Consider the following 16,379-nt stretch of genomic DNA (forward strand, 5'->3'; position numbering starts at 1 on the left):
GAAAGAGAGTTACAAAAGAACATGACTCTGCCCATTAAGTTTTGCTTAGGGCCAATAATAAAAGGCTAAATAAATTAATTGATATGATAAACCAAGTAATTATGAATTAAATGTGTGGACTGAATTTTAATCAGTCCAGCAAAAGGGCAATCATGTACATACAAAACCTGCTTTGTACAATTTTGTCCAGATTACATGTTTGGCCCATATTCCATTGAGAGAAATTGCTACGCTCATTGCACAGAAAATTATAATAATTACTTTAATAGGCAAATTAAACAATTCGTTACTTAACAGCAAGACCTGTAATTTACTTTAAAAAAAACATCTTTTCTTCACTTTAAAGTTGTGCCAAGAATTCAAGAACCAGACTCTCTGATAGCATTTCCCTATCTCTTTTACTTGTTGAACACCACAAGGCCCCTTAATGTTTAGCAAAGTAGTTTTGGGATTGGGGAAGAGGAAGAGAGGAAGTGTTTTGTGGGAAATTTCCATGGGTATGAGTCTCTGTGAGAAAGGCAGACTATAACTGAAGCAAATAAATAAAATATGGCTCATTCCCTCACTCCCTAAACAGTCCTTTCTCCACCCTTAGTCCCTGTGACCTTTCTACACACTTGAGTTACTCCTGAATTTCTTGGGAGTTGATCCACAAGCACTGGAATCGTTTGAGCAAGGTTCTTTCACATGTCCCCCCCCGCCCCATTTTTGCTGTATGGAATCAGGTTGTTTTCTTTCACACATGGCTTAAATAATGAAGATTTTCAAGGGAGGACATTGTCATCATTGGTGTTATTGGTGGTGTCAGAATACCACCATTTGAAAAATGACCTTGAAATATCAACAGAAGGCTGAAATGTTGTAATGATAGTTTAAGCAGGCTCTCTGCATTCACAACGTTTATGAAGACTGAAAAAAGACTGAAAAAATATATTAAATAGACTGAAAAAAAAGACTGAAAGAAAATAAAGATTGAAGACTGATTTTTTTAAAAAGCAGCAGGGTCAAATGACCATGAAATGCACAGAGTACAAAATAAGATGTAATTATTTAAAATTTAAAAAAAGAGTACAGAGACTATTCACAATAACAATAATTTGAGCTAATGTCATTTCCCTAATTTTGTTAGAACTTGTACTAGCTGGGGGAGCCCAGGTACTGCTATGTTAGTGGACACCTACATTGACTGAGGAATTCATTGTTAAGCCCTTGGGAGATGGTGTCACACTTCCGGATGAATTCTAATTCAACTTGGCGAATTCTAATTCTAAGGGTGTCAGATTCCTGGGTGAATTCTCATTCAACATGGAGGAATATTTTAACTAGTATGGTTAATATCTATTGATAGATATTACAAATAGTTTAGTTAAAATAATGTTCTTTCATTTTCTAAGCTAATGCTATCCATAAACTTCACCTATAGAATTTTATTTTAGCTAGCTTGGATCCCACCTAGAATTTCTACGGGCATGCAGGAGATGTGTGTGTTTGTAATTTCTGCCAATTCTAATCTCCCCCCAAGTACTTCCGGGGGACCCCATTTCCCACAAGTGGCCATCTGGAGGGAGCCTGGGGCTGCAGTGGGAAGGGGCAACCCATGGCTGTAAAAATTCTAGGTGGGATCCAAGTCAAAGTGCTGCTTTATTGAAAATCACAGATAAACAATTTAATTTTCGGTGGCAACCTTACCGATGCGTTAGAAGGCATCATTCTAAAAAGTTTGGTTCTTATTAATCGGTTTCCCCTTTGGTGTTATATAACTATCCACAGGCTTTTCTGTGCAAGGACCCATCTGTCTTTTGTTCACAAGGAAGAACCAGTGAAACCTGGTCCATAAAATAGTTCATTAATATGTTAGCAGTGCTTAGACTTTGCACATGTTTCAGAGAATTGAAATCCCACAATCACAAATTGAAAATCCCACAATGAAGGATTTCCCAGCTGTGAGGAAAAGGGGGGCCTTCTTGGCTCTGTTTTAAGTGGCTGTTTTTATTTTCCATATGGACCAAGCACTTGGTTTTTCATTTTTAAATGGTGGAAGTTTGTTTCCACTTCATAGACACTTCTGTCTTCAGTGATGCTAAGGGACTCGTTCAACCAGACACAAGGTGGTGAATAGATCTGCCTCACAGGCTATTGGCACCCTTCTCTCCCAAAAGGCCTTCATTTCTAAAACAACAATAAAGGCCAATCCAGAATCCTCCAGCAGCATGAAAGGGCAGGTGAGCAAGCAGAACAGTTTCCATTTCCAACATACAGTTCAACAGAAGCTGCTCAAGCCCATCTATTTTCAATCAAAAAGTCGTATCTGGAAAATGTATGTATTATATTGCTGAGCACTTACACTTCGTCTGAGGACCGGTGTCCATATGCTCTTATAAGAGCTGCAGCTTCTATATTTCAGGGTGTAGAAAAATTAGTGTTGCCAGGTTGCAAGCCATAGATCAGCACTTATCTATACATTTCCTGATGCAGCAAAAAGCCCAGTCCTGTCATCTGTTTCTGTCTTCTGCCTGCTGTGCCATATCCCTGGAGTCCTGCTTGTTACAGCAGATGGGGGAAAGGAGTGGATGACAGATTGGAGAAGGAAGTGCTACATCAAGGAAATCAAATCCATAGTGAGGATTTCCAGGTTGCAACTTGGCAACCCTAACCTGTGAAGGTGTACCACAAGCTGTCAGAAGTAGTTCTGGAAAGCCGATTCCCCCCCTTCCCCTGAAACAACAAGCTCTTTAGAATTATTGTAAAGGTATTGCAGGCTCCAGAGCATATTCTCATAAGAATCGTGTTAGCACAGCGTACTGTTGGAAAAGTATGTGAATATTAGAGGCAAATAACATGCGTGAGTGAACTACTAACAAAGTTCGACGATATACTCAGAAGTAAGCCTCATTTTGTTCGATAGCAAATGAATTTACATCTGAGTAAGCATATACAGCAGGGGTGTCAAACTCACGGCCCCAGATGTTCATGAACTACAATTTCCATCAGTCCCTCCCAACATGAGCATTGGCAAGGGCTGATGGGAATTGTAGTTCATGAACATCTGGAGGGCCGCGAGTTTGACACCTGTGATACACAGGATCAAACTTTTATGTTGTGATTCTGTATATTCTTACTTCCTTAATGAACATTTCCATCTCATCTCAGGTTTCTTCTATCTCTTTCTTTTTTAAAAAAACAACATGAATACTGAATTCTGCAGAGATTCTGAGATGTTGGAAATGGGCTACTGATTAGGGAGAACCACGGCTTGTCAGCACTCACCCCTTGTTGCATGCTATCATTGGCTCGGTCTGCAACTTCAGAGATCAGGAGCAAGGCAGCTGGGAAGGGAAATGAAGCGGAAAGGCATAAGCAAACCTCATAGAAGACTACGTATTTAGAAAACCATACAGATGAAACCGAAAACCAAATACAAAAGTGTTCAATGATCTTAGTAATGTGACAGATATGTAGATTTAGAATGGGTTTTCTGTGTGTGCTTGCTTCTGTGAGTTCATAGAATGTATCTGAAACCTTTCTGCGTTTCAATTCTTGATTTAGTCATACTAAGGGAGGATGTGTTTATAGAATATATTAAATCAGGGGTGTATCTGTAGAAAGTGGTGATCATGGCAAGTACTACTAGCTGTCCCCCCGCCCAATTCCACTTGGCTCTGAGCACTGAGCAGTGGCTCTGACTGGAAGCAGCTTTAACCTGCTGGCTCTGTTGCCCCCAAGCTCCACCTTCACCTTATCTCTATATTAAGTGGAGATCCAAGTACAATGGTAAAGTGTGGTTCGTAGAGTTCTTCCTAGACAAAATGAGTCACTAGTTATTTATTATTAAAATAAATATTATTATGCTCATTTTAAATTGCCTTGTGTGTCCTCCAGGTGCAGTGTGGGGTGTGTGCCAGAAGAATAAAGTTGGAGCTGGACAGAGCAACTCTTCAGTTCACTGCTGAGATCAGCTTAGCTGGGTTGAGCTTTAAACTGCAGGCTTGAAACTCAACCCGAGCCAGGCTGAGCTCAGCGTTGAACATGTGTGCTTGGCCCGCAAACTCCACATGGAGTTTGGGGTGGAGGAACCCCAGTTGAAAGTTGAGCTTGCTCTGGATGGGTTCGGCATTCAATTGTGTCCCCATCCCCAAAACTCTGCGGAGTTCTGGGAGGGTGCAGTTCAATAGTAGCCACTTGGAGGTTGTGGGGTGCACACTGGCACCCCCTTCAAGGAATGGAACCCAAGGTACATGCCCTGCCTTGCCCCATCCTAGGTACATCTCTCGTATTAAATCTCTATAGCTTATGCATATACTGGGGGCTTCTACTTCTATGAGTTTCTCTCACATCAGCATGGCTTTTAGACTGGAAGATCCGGCATATACATTAAAAATCCTTCCAACAAGATCCTACCCCACATGAAACCCTAAGGAGAAAAGTCATGATCACATGCCCAATGTATCATATAAACCTCATACAACAAGCAACCCTTGACCACAACAAAGTATTTACAGTTTCATCATTTACTTTTCATAGAGTTTACTTTTCATAGAGTTCATAGAGTTCTTCCTAAACAAAATGAGTCACTAGTTATTTATAATTAAAATAAATATTATTATGCTTATTTTAAATTACCTTGTGTGTCCTCATACTCAGCAGAATCAGGACAAAGATTATTCAAGTAATCTGTGAGAAACAATCAGATTGAAAATACATAGTAAGTCTCACACAAGCAAAGAACCCTTTTTGATCCAATCAAATGCTAAATCTGCATTTCTGTAATGTCCTTAATTTCTCATGTACATGGTAATGTAAGACAAGGTGTTAGAAGATTTTCAGCCCATACCATACATTAATGAAGTCATTTCTATCTCCACTCAGAATGAAGTATAACAGTTTTTTAGACCAAAGACTATTCTTAACTAATTTGTGGACTGTAACTTCTAACATTCTTTCAGATATAAACTTTATCACTGGGTTTTTTTCAGATTGGGCACGGAATTGGGATTTGAAATAAAAATATGTAGTATACAAGTTCATACTGAGTTTTCATGGCTACAATACTACGTGAGTAAGCCTGTCAGTCCTGTGTGCAAGAGAGCCTGCTTACCTGCCAGCAGAACAAGACGTGAACAAGACCTGGTGACCTGTTGCTTGCACCTGTGGCCAGAGGGAGGGAGAGTCCTTCCCCACCCACCCCATTTGGAACACCTGTGGAAGGTGGGGCCTGGCAGCTATATAAGATACTGCAGCAGCAGCCTTGGGCAGTGGCCAAGGGCACTAGCACAAGAGCGCTGCCTATTTGGGGACTGGTTGGGGGATGGGATGGGGAATCCAAAATGATGGAAGCAATGGAGCAGCGCTAGGATGCCCGCTCCAAGCAATACAACCTGAACCTGTTTCCTGGGGAGAGACTGGCCACTATAGGGGCTGAAAAGGGGGCAGGGATGGGAAAGGTATGCTGATAGGATGAGGCCAAATGAGAGAAGGGGGTTGAGACAATATATGACTCATCCCCATTCTGAACTCATTCCTATTCCCAGATCTGAGGGTTGTGGACAAGGGGTTTTCCCTGTTTCATAATTGGTGCTGATGAATGCCAGGTCCATCAACAATAAGATCAGTGTCCTCAGGGATTATCTCAAGGACCAGCAGATGGACCCGGCATGCATCACAGAAACCTGGGTTAAGGAGGATGAGACAGTTACTCTGAGTGCGTTCGTCCCCCAGGTGTTGTGTGCCTTCACCAATGCCAAACACAAGGCCGGGGGGGGGGGGGGGTTGCAGTCTTCATCCATGATTCTATTCCCTTTCGGGCAATTCCTGTGCTGACACTCCCTGGGATAGAGTGTGTTGGTCTGATGTGGGGGGTCTTGGAGAGGCTAGCTGTCCTTCTGGTGTACTGGTTGCCTAGTGCACCGGCAGGCAGCCTGTTACAGCTGCTGGAGGCTGTCTTGGGGTGGGGATTGCAGTTCTTCAGGTTTATTGTCCTGAAGGACTTCAACATTCATGCGGATGCAGCCTCATGCCACATGACTGTGGATCTAGTGTCATCCATGGTGGCACTAGGCCTCTCTCTTATCAACACTGACCCCACACATCAGGCAGGTCACACTCTGTATTTGATTTTTGGGGTGGGAATAGATATGGTTGTATCTTCTGTTAGTAGAGTAGCATGGTCCGACAATTTCGCCCTGAGCATTCAGGTGGAGTTACTGCCCTACCCCAGTTTGGGCGACAAGCAGATTTCAGTTTGCCCGCGGAGACTTATGGATCCACTTAGTTCCCAGAATGCTCTGTGGGACCCTACACTCACTGGCATTTTTTATGAGCAAGTCGATGTCACTGTCGGATGTCACTGCTCCCTGCCATCTTCTGCACTCTCATCCCCAGCGTGCTCCCTGGTATACAGAGGAGCTACATTTGAGGAAATGAGAGCTCAGACAACTTGAGAGAGTGTGGAGGCAATGAGGCAATGAGAATAACTTATAGGGCGCTTATGAAAGCCTATGAGTTGGCGATAAAGGAGGCCAAGAAAGATTACTTTGCATCCTGTATTGCATCTGCTTGCTCTCACCCAGCACAATTGTTTTGTATAAATCGGTCATTAACATCCCTAAATGAGGGCTCAAAACATAAGGATTTGGCTATAAGCTATGAGGCATTTTCAAGCTTTTTGCTAAGTTCACCAAGCCTGGATGCTATTACCAGGAGGGCCTCCTGGAGCCACTTTGAAAGTCTGGTGATTCTACGTTCAAAAATGTGCAGCCTGCTTACACACCAGAAATTCTCCATTGGGTACAATGGTGCCAAGGCACTGCAGAGCAGAGAATCTGGGCAAATTTCTTGGGATGCCATAACTTTGGCCCCCCTGAACCAAACTTCACCAAACTTGGGTGGTACCATCAAGACTGTCTCTGGATGATACCCTCAAATTTTGGTGCTACTAGCTTTAAAAAGCAGGCAGAAACGTGAGAAAACACAAAAAAACCTGAATGCCTTACATTTAGATTCGTTCACATTCGGGCAGGATATATTCAGCCGATTTTGGCCCGAATATGCCAAATGCACCCAAATTCGGGCTGAATCTGGGATTCAGTTCATCCGAATCTCCAACCCTAGTTGCAACAACCAATCTGCAGTGACTGGTTGGACTACACACAATAGCTGTCTTTGGCAGCTTGCAAAGAGCTTTCTGATTATTCACTGCTGTTTACAGTAATATCCCCCCATGTGCATGGCAAATCACAAACGTTGCAGCTGTGGTTCTTTGGCTGGTCATCCTAAATCTATTTTGTAATACGTGTTATTCTTTTTGTTTAGCAATATAAAAGCAACAATGCTATTGTGAGATGAAGGTCTTTTAATTGGGGGGGGGGTCATCTCAGCACTTCTTAGGAAACAATAGATTCCTTACTGGTAACATGAGATTTCAGGCAAGAACACTGTCTGCCATCCACCATCTTGCAATTTATGCTTGACATAAATGGGGCCTAAGCATGAACTACAGCTTGTGAAATAAAGAATACATTAAGTCAGAGTTCAACAAACTTGCTAGAAATGAGCAAAATAAATTATTTTCCAGACACAGGATAGCTAAATTCTATATTCACAGGGGCCACTCTATTCAGGAAACATAGGTCCAGCGGAACAAGAACACATTTTTGGAACACAAGAACACATTTTCATACTAAAGCTGGTATCATCTAGTAGGCAAGGGCTTTCAAGTTATGGATCACAGATCTCACACAGACCTGGGTGAGAGAGGGCGAAACGGTTGCCCTCAACAATCTCACTCCAGGGGGTACTGTGGCAGTCCAGCAGCCTCGGACACAGGGCCGGGGGGGGGGGGGGCGTGGCGATGCTCATCCGAGATACTATCGCCTTCAGGACATCCCCTGTCCCGGTGATTGATGGCATGGAGTGTCTAGGCCTTCATTGGGGCTACCAAGAGAAGCTGGCTATCCTGCTAGTGTACCGGTCACCTAGCGCACCGGCGGATAGCCTGTCATGGCTGCTGGAGGTCGTCTCTGAGTGGGCGCTGGAGCACCCTCGCTTAATTGTGTTGGGTGACTTCAACGTCCATGTTGATTCGGCCTCCTCGTCAGTGGCCGCTGATCTAGTGTCATCCATGGCGACGCTAGGCCTCTCTCTTATAAATACTGGTGTCCCTACTCATCAAGGAGGCCACACTCTGGACCTAGTCTTCGCGGCAGGTGTGCATGTGGTCTTATCCTCTGTAGAAAGAGTGCCGTGGTCTGACCACTATGTCCTGAAGGCTCGGATTGATGCTCCTATGCCCCCCGTCTAGGTGACGGGCATATTTTAGCCCACCCGCAGAGACTAATGGAACCAGAACGGTTCCAAAATGCTCTACGGGAACTCCCGCCCACTGGCGCTACTCTAGATGAGCTGGTAGAGAGCTGGGACACCAGGCTCTCTGAAGCCGTCGACGGTATCGCTCCAAAGCGTCCTCTCCGTACCCGCATCAACCCGGCTCCTTGGTACACCGAGGAGCTGAGGAAGATGAAAAGGGAACTGAGACGGCTTGAGCGAGGGTGGCGGCGGGTACTTGACGAGGGGTCAAGACACTAATATAGATCGTTTATGAAGTCCTATGAGAGTGCTGTGAAGGAGACGAAGCGGGCATATTTTGCTTCCGCTATTGAATCTCCTAGTTCGCGCCCAGCACAATTGTTTTACAAGATGTGAATTCGGACGCTTGGCCCGACCTCTTCCGGAGTAGGTCCAAAAGAGCCTGATTTGGCATTAGGCTGTGAGGATTTGGCGAACTACTGCACAAACAAACTCCTGACCCTCCGCCAGTCCCTCCCTGCCACTATTGATACGGTATGTGAACTAGAGGCCCCTGGGCCGATCTTTGGTCGCTTTCTTGGACCACTTCAGCTTCACTTGACCCAACGAATGTTGACAGGATCCCTGGATGCTGCTTATGATCTACCACTTGTCCTTTTGACCCGATGCCCTTCCTGGATTTGGTGAAAGCTGGCGGGGGAGGAGCTTCGGAGCCACCTCTGTTGGATATAGTCAACTGCTCCGCTTTGAGCAAGGAGTTTTCCCTGAGTGCGGCTTAAAGAGGCAGTGGTCCGCCAGCACCTCCTAAAAAAGACCGCATTCTAGATCCTGGAGAGATCCGGCCAATTACCGCCCAGTTTCCAATTTACCATTCTTGGGCAAGGTAATTGAGCCGGCGAGTGGCGGCTCAGCTCCAGCGGATTCCTGGATGACACAAACGTACTGGATCCCTTCCGAAGTCTGGCTTCCAAGCGCTGGTCATGGGACCGTAGATGGAGTGCTGGTCACTGTTGTGGGCGACCTCCGACTACACTAATTCCTGGACAGAGGCGGTTCGGAGCTGTTGGTGTTGTTAGATCTCACCGCATGCCGTTCGACATATGGTAGACCCACTGACCTTTTGGTCCCACCGCCTACCACGGCTAGTATCCCGAGGGTTCGAGATTCAGCTCTTTAAATTGGCTGATCTACGTTCCTCCAGAATCGGGGACAGCAGGTGGCATCGAGGGATGAGATCTCAAAGCGTTAAGCCCCATTATGTGTGGGGTGCCGCGAGGAGCGATATCACTCTCTCCCAATGCTTTTTTAATATCTACATGCACCCCTGGCGAGTCCTAGTTAGGAGTTTTGGGCTGCGGTGTCATCCAATCACGCTGATGAGACACCTCCAGCTCTTGTTCTAATGGAGGGCAGCCCGACCCTGCGGCCCCTGATGCTCTCCAAGCGTTGTCTTGATGCTGTGGCTGGTTGGTTGGAGTGCAAATTGGCAAGGAAGTTGAATCCCCACTAAAGACGGGAGGTCCTGTGAAAAGCTGGGCCGAGGGGAGTGTCCGGTGTGCCTTTGGCCCTGTCTACCCTTCTTGGCAAGAGATGTTAAAATTAACTTTGTCCATGCCAAGAGCCTTCGGGGAGTCGACTCTGGATCCATCTTTTATCATTGGTGGTCCAGGTCACCCCAGACAGCCCAGGCAGCTTTTACCATCTCGCGGCGAAGGCGACGGCAACTGGCCCCGTGATCTCTCCGTTCTGATCTGGCCACATGTGATCCATGCCACGGTCACCTCTGCAGATTAGACTACTGTAACTTCGCTTCTAGCAGCAGACTTACCTTTGGCCATGATCCGGAAACTGAAACTTCATACAGAAATTTGCGGCAGCCAGACTCCTCTTCCAGAGCAACAGCAAAGGGACCTGGATTACTCGGTCCCTATACCAACTTTCACACTGGCTGCCGATGCGAGTACCGCTATTCAGGTCATGTTTAAAGTTTTGGTTTTGACCTTTAAAGCCATTCAGCGGCCTTGGGTCCCTGCATACTCCTAAAGAGACCGTCTCTCCCTATATCGCACCTCTTTTAGGCCCCTCCGTTCATTCCGGAGGCGGACCTACTGGTGACCCAAGGCCCCAAGGCGATCCGGCTGGCCTCTACAAGGGCCAGGGCTTTTACGGCTCTGGTCGGCTACCACCAATGGTGGAACAGGCTTCCAGGTGAGATCAGGGCCCTGTGGGATTTACAAAGTTTCCATGGGGGGGGCGGAGGCCTGTAAAGCGGACCTCTTGTCTCCACCAGTATGCGTTTAATGGCCACGGGATAATATCGAGCACTGCAACAAAAAAGCAAACATCTGGCCTCCCGTGGGTTCATAAAAGGGGGAATAGAATAGCTGAAGCCATCTCTAGTCTAATATTTTATGTATTTTAATTAATTTATATATATGATGTTTTAACTTTTTATTTTGTTGGAAACCGCCCTGAGCCTTCAGGGAGGGCGGTATACAAATACAATAATAAAATAAATAAATAAATTTATAAATAAATAAATAACTAATTATTATTATTATTATTATTATTATTATTATTATTATTATTATTATTATTATTATTATTATTATTATTATTGTATGTGTATTATTATTATTGTTGTATTATTGCTATTATTATTATTAATTACTTGGGTTTTATAGGACTGCCTTCCCAGCAGAAGGGCCCATCAGAATGGCGTTAGTGAACAACATATAACAGAGCACAATAATAAATTAAAATCCAATAAATATAAGTTAATATGGCTCTAATAATAAACCCTATCTTATTAAAAATACAACATTATTAAACTTAGCATTAAACTAACATTAAAACAAGATGGCGCCAGCTTCAGTTCACCCAGAGCCCCAGAGGGGGGATGAGGTGGTGGATCCACTTGATGTTATAATAAAGGAGAGGGAGGAGAGGAGGAGAGGGAGGGGGCCCCTATCAACGGCCAGGGCTCCCCAAAGGCCCGGTGGAACAGCTCTGTCTTACAGGCCCTGCGGAACTCAACCAGATCCCGCAGAGCCCGAACAGCTGGTGGGAGAGCGTTCCACCAGGCGGGGGCCAGAGCTGTAAAGGCTCTGGCCCGAGTGGAAGCCAGCCATATCATTGAGGGGCCAGGAATCACCAGTAGGTTGGCCTCTGCCGAACGCAGAGACCGATTCGGGACATATGGGGTAAGACGGTCCCGCAGGTATGTGGGTCCCAAGCCACGTAAGGCCTTAAAGGTTAACACCAACACCTTGAAAATGATTCGGTATTTTATTGGCAACCAGTGAGAATGCCCCTGAGACATCAGCTGAGTTGCTGGGCTTGGCTTTACATTCTTCTGGCCGCCAGCAGCCCTCTAAGGTAGTGAGCCACAAGTAAATTTCCCTGTAAGTTAAATGGCCAGTCCACCCCTGATCCCAGTAACAGGTCTTCCCCAGTACTGTTATTTCAGATCATTTAAATTTAAAAAGTCATGGATTGAATATTGGCCCTTAGGCACAAAAAGGCAAGAATTCTAGGAGCAGATTTGTATTAGTTTTTTTGAATGTCTACTTTTTATTTAAAAAGTCCCAAACTTTTTCCATTCCAGAGATATGGATATGGCTTTCCCCTCATATCTCTGCAACAGAAGGTGCTAGAGACTTACTCTTTTTAAAAAAAAGAAAGTTGGGAAATCAGAGAACCCGGTACATATATTTGTCAAAACATTATATTGCTATATTTATATTTTGTTTCCAGTTTAAAAATAATTAAAGCCTCATGTAGTGGGGGTAAGAAATGGCCACTGGGGGGACCTCATGAAAATCTGTTGGATTTGGCTAACATGCCTTTTCTTGTTGGAGGATACAACTGTCATGCACTTGCTTCTTTTCTTTTAGGTGGGCAGAAGTATTTTAAAGTATTCTTTCAGTTGAGGAATTTTGGGGAGAAACTAGAACCTCATTTAATTTCATGTCATTCAATGGGGCTTATTCCTGGGTACTTTGTGTTTCATCTGTCATTAACTTATGGTGCACTTTAGCATTCTGGCTAAATCCCTTGACTTAGAAATCATTCTGATTTATCACCCTCCCCCAACTGTATCTTATGGGAGTATGCACAGGAAGAATCATAAGTAAAATCTATTCTTTAATAAACCTGACCTTTTTTCCTTTAAAGTTTCTTACCTAAGGAATAATAATAATTTTATTCATATAATCAGGAAGCCATGCAATTTGTTTTCTTATGGTGTTTCATTTGAATCAAGGTCTTATATGGGAACATGAAATGTTTTCTGGGGGCCTATGGTAGCTTGCAGCAGCCTGGTCTATAACATGATAGGATCCTTCTACTTTTCTGGTGTTTTCTTTTTTATATATATATAACAGAAAAGTAAAAGGATCCTATCATGTTACAGACCAGGCTGCTGCAAGCTACCATAGGCCCCCATGGTATATATCCTTTTCTCTGCCTCCATTTGCACCTTTCCTCTTATTCTTTCCTCCACCCCCACTCTGTACTTTTCTATCTTTTGCTCTCTTTCCTTCTTCATCAATAGGAACTTTAAAAAGACGAAATAGTAATAGTACTACTCATACAATACAATGGGATAGAACCTAAACACAATCTGACAGTTAAGACCAATGATTCAGGCTAAGCACAAAACCAGGCTAACAAAGGCAGTCTTGTCATGAGGACAGAGGTTTCAGTCTTGCTAACCTGTGAGAAGCACATGGTATTGGAATATGCGCTGCACCACTTTGAGAAGCTGATGTTTCACATTCAAGGATCTGCTGTCATGAACCTGCTGTTCTCAAGAGAAGGGGAGAAAAGTGTGAAGGGAGAGGTCAGAATCCATAACCAGTAGATAAAAAGCCAGTTAGCCTTCAAATGTCTCACAGGACATATCTCTAAAAAGCTGCTATAAATGCTTGGAAAGACAAGCCTATCAATACAGTCCTTTTTGATGGCAAGAGCTATCAGTTCAATTCTAAACAGATCAACTCAGTATCCTATTCAAGCCTACTAACTGGGGCTTGTTCCCAGGAAAGCATTGCTAGAATTTCACTGCGTATGCAGCCTGCTGATTGGAAAACATCCTTCCAATCAATGTAACGTATCTATTGAATAACTCTCCCTTGTTTTCTGACCCTGAATGTCAACCCAAACACCTAAGCTGTAAAATAACCAGTCCACAAAATTCCAATGAATGACCTCATCAATTTTTCAGTTCTGATGAGTTATATTAATTATATCAACTAATGGAGCATTTGCAGTTTGGGTTTGATTACTTAATGTCTGAATGCACATGCCTAAAATAAAATACTAGAGGAAATATTTTTGAGTTCTGTCTCCACAGATGCCTGGTTGACTAAGAAGAAGATATAGTATCCACAGGTTCTCCCACTTACTCCTTCCCCAGACTGTTTGTTCATTTCTTCCCAAGCGGTGATGTGATATACATGCAGTCCTGACCATGACAGATGGTGGAGAAAGAGGGGGGTGACAAAAAGCCCCCCCTTTATTAATAGGTACAATGCAAATCTTCAAGATGCATCCTGTAAACACGATCCCTTATGGCATCTTATATATGGTAGCATGTATAAAATATCTCTTTGGACCAGAGGGTGGGATTGTAAGGATTATTTCTGGAACCCACTGAATTTAGAAAAATGCCAAATTTCCCTAATGGAGATGCTACAATCACACAGGAGGTCATCCTGTGCAACACTCCAGGATTGAAGCATAAGTCTGTGGACCAGACTTATTTATACAGTAAGGTCTGCATTCCTATTGTGTCCCCAGTGCTGTGATGCCCCATGCCCTCTTATTCAGGCAAAGCTATGCTAAGGTATGCTAGACAGGTATGCTAGCTTATAATTCCGCCTAACAGCAGCCTTTATAGTTGAGTGTTTAACAATAGGGCACTATAAAGAAACCCCCACTGTGATGCCCCTGCAGGTTGGGGTGTCTTCTCCCATTTGCTTAGGCGAGATCTCTCATTGACCTTGGAAGTGGGGGAGGAGGACTCACCAGCTGCCTTTCTCTCCCAGTTCAAGCTATTCCCCAGTGTTGGTCACTGTGGGTCCAGCCTCCTCCTTGGCCTTTCTCCCTTTGTACAGGCAGGTTTCTTTAACCATTTCTGGGATATTGTTTGCACTTTTTGCCATAGGCATGACAAGCACATGAATAACCCATGGCTCATGTCAAAGCTAAGAACTTTTCCAGGAGAAATTAACATTCACCCTGTACACAAGCCCACCAAGGAAGCGTCCTTCATCATGAACTTATGACTTCAAAGGACACTGCAGGGGCCTGGTGTATGCTTAGTAGCTTATCATGGCAGAAAAAGAGAAAACAGGTGTGTTGTCATGGCTGTTTGACACATCTGGTAAGGCATGACCCAGCAATCTCAACAGTGTTCCTGTGGAAAAACAGTACTAAACCACTCTCTTTAGGAAATGCAGTCAAAAATCACAGAGGTAGCTGCAGAGCAGGAAGCAGGCTGTTTCTTTCCCCTTTTGAATATATAATTTTTGGCAGCAGTTAGAGACTCATTAGCAAAGGGAAAGTGTTGAATTCTTCCACAGACGCACATACACAGTAGCTCTGAATATAACCAGAAACATGGAAAAATACACACAGACTTGGCAGAGAAACAAATAGGCTCACCTCTTTTTAACTCAGGCAGTTCAAAACATTTTGTCACAGAGCTGGGTCAGGGAGTGAGAGGAGCTGAGTCAGTTATGGCTAATGCTGATGTCAAACAGCATCTTTAATTGTTACTGATTATGGTAAGGGAGGAATAGCCAGGCAGAAACTCTGTACTTTATCCTGCTTTCACACACACACGAAAAGCACCTTTCAAACTCTCTCATGCTATTTATGTTATGTCTGAAATTTGCTACTTCGTGTAAAATGTGGAAGAGAAACTGAATGGACATTCTTGCCAGCAGAGGTTTTAAGTTACAACTCCATTTCATCATCAAAAGAAAACAACAAAAAACCCTATTCATAACCAAAATAGTGACTGGCCTCCCCAGAGAATCACTGTCATGGTTTTTAGGGATGGAACCTCATGTCCACATATTACATAGGATAGGATAGGGATCCTCACCCTGTATGCTTTGTAAAATTCACAACTGAATTACACATTCTCAGTTCTCATGCATGAGGTACATGTTTTGGATTGTGACTGTGGCACACACGTAGAAGGGGATTCAGCCTTTCTGTCTCCTGCTGCTTTCTTGATTTGCAGGAATGTGCTATTTGGCCCATTGGGAAAACCCATGCGTATCCCTGTGAGATTCCCAACACCCCCCCCCCCCCCCCGCCCAATCATTTCAGAACATGGAAAAGGTTGGTGGGAAGGGGGAAAAGACTGCTAAGAATTTGCAAATCACATGTGACTTTGGTACTCTGTAATATATTAATCCCAGTTGCAGTGAGCTATCTGAGCATAGGTGTAAACTATCAGGGGGATTTGGAAGCGGGGTCTGATCACCTTCTGAGACAACCAGTGTCAAGCCATATTAAGAAAGTCATATGAGGGACTCAGTTACAATGGCAGCTGAGGAACAGGACTGCCCTACCTTCCTGCCCTACCTTCCATTGGCAAAATCAGCAGAACTCTCACTCTGCAGTAAATAAAACCCTCTAGGTTTGCCATAGCTTCACCCCAGAGTAAACCAGAAAAAAGCATCTATTTTGGACTGCATGCACAGCTGACTTGTCTTTGGAGAGAAGGACCTTCTGACCAGGACGAAGCAAGGGTATCTGGGGTGACCTAGAAAGAATGCAGTGACAGTGGCTGAATTTGGAAAGAGATTGTTGGTGTGTGAGTTCACAAGAAAAGGGCTATAAAGCTAAAACTTGTGAAAAATAGGGAGAGGGGTCTTTAGGGGCACCACCAGCTAGCAGGCAGTTGTTATTCAGTTAGGAGATTTATATGCAACAAAAACTGCTGGAGGTATCTCATGGCACAAACAGTGAAAATTAAAAACAGAGAATTCCATAAAACTAAACAGTAGAACCCCCACAGCCAAAGGCTCCTGATACGGCATATAGAACATTCTTAGAAA

At 44.0% G+C, this 16,379-nt stretch overlaps 1 protein-coding gene across 5 annotated transcripts in view; it reads right to left on the reverse strand.

Moving 5' to 3' along the window:
- Positions 1-16,379, reverse strand: part of FGD5 (FYVE, RhoGEF and PH domain containing 5) — a 157,308-nt gene that overhangs the window by 31,262 nt on the left and 109,667 nt on the right. For all 5 annotated transcript variants that reach the window (XM_048490925.1, XM_048490926.1, XM_048490927.1 and 2 more), the window contains exons 8-10: positions 13,018-13,105; positions 4,621-4,671; positions 3,268-3,326 (exon numbers count right to left, since the gene is read on the reverse strand). In XM_048490925.1, coding sequence (XP_048346882.1) covers positions 3,268-3,326; positions 4,621-4,671; positions 13,018-13,105 — 198 coding nt within the window. The remainder of the gene's footprint in view (positions 1-3,267; positions 3,327-4,620; positions 4,672-13,017; positions 13,106-16,379) is intronic.

This window comes from Sphaerodactylus townsendi, linkage group LG03, assembly GCF_021028975.2.
Source record: "Sphaerodactylus townsendi isolate TG3544 linkage group LG03, MPM_Stown_v2.3, whole genome shotgun sequence".
NCBI classification, from domain to species: Eukaryota; Metazoa; Chordata; class Lepidosauria; order Squamata; family Sphaerodactylidae; genus Sphaerodactylus; species Sphaerodactylus townsendi.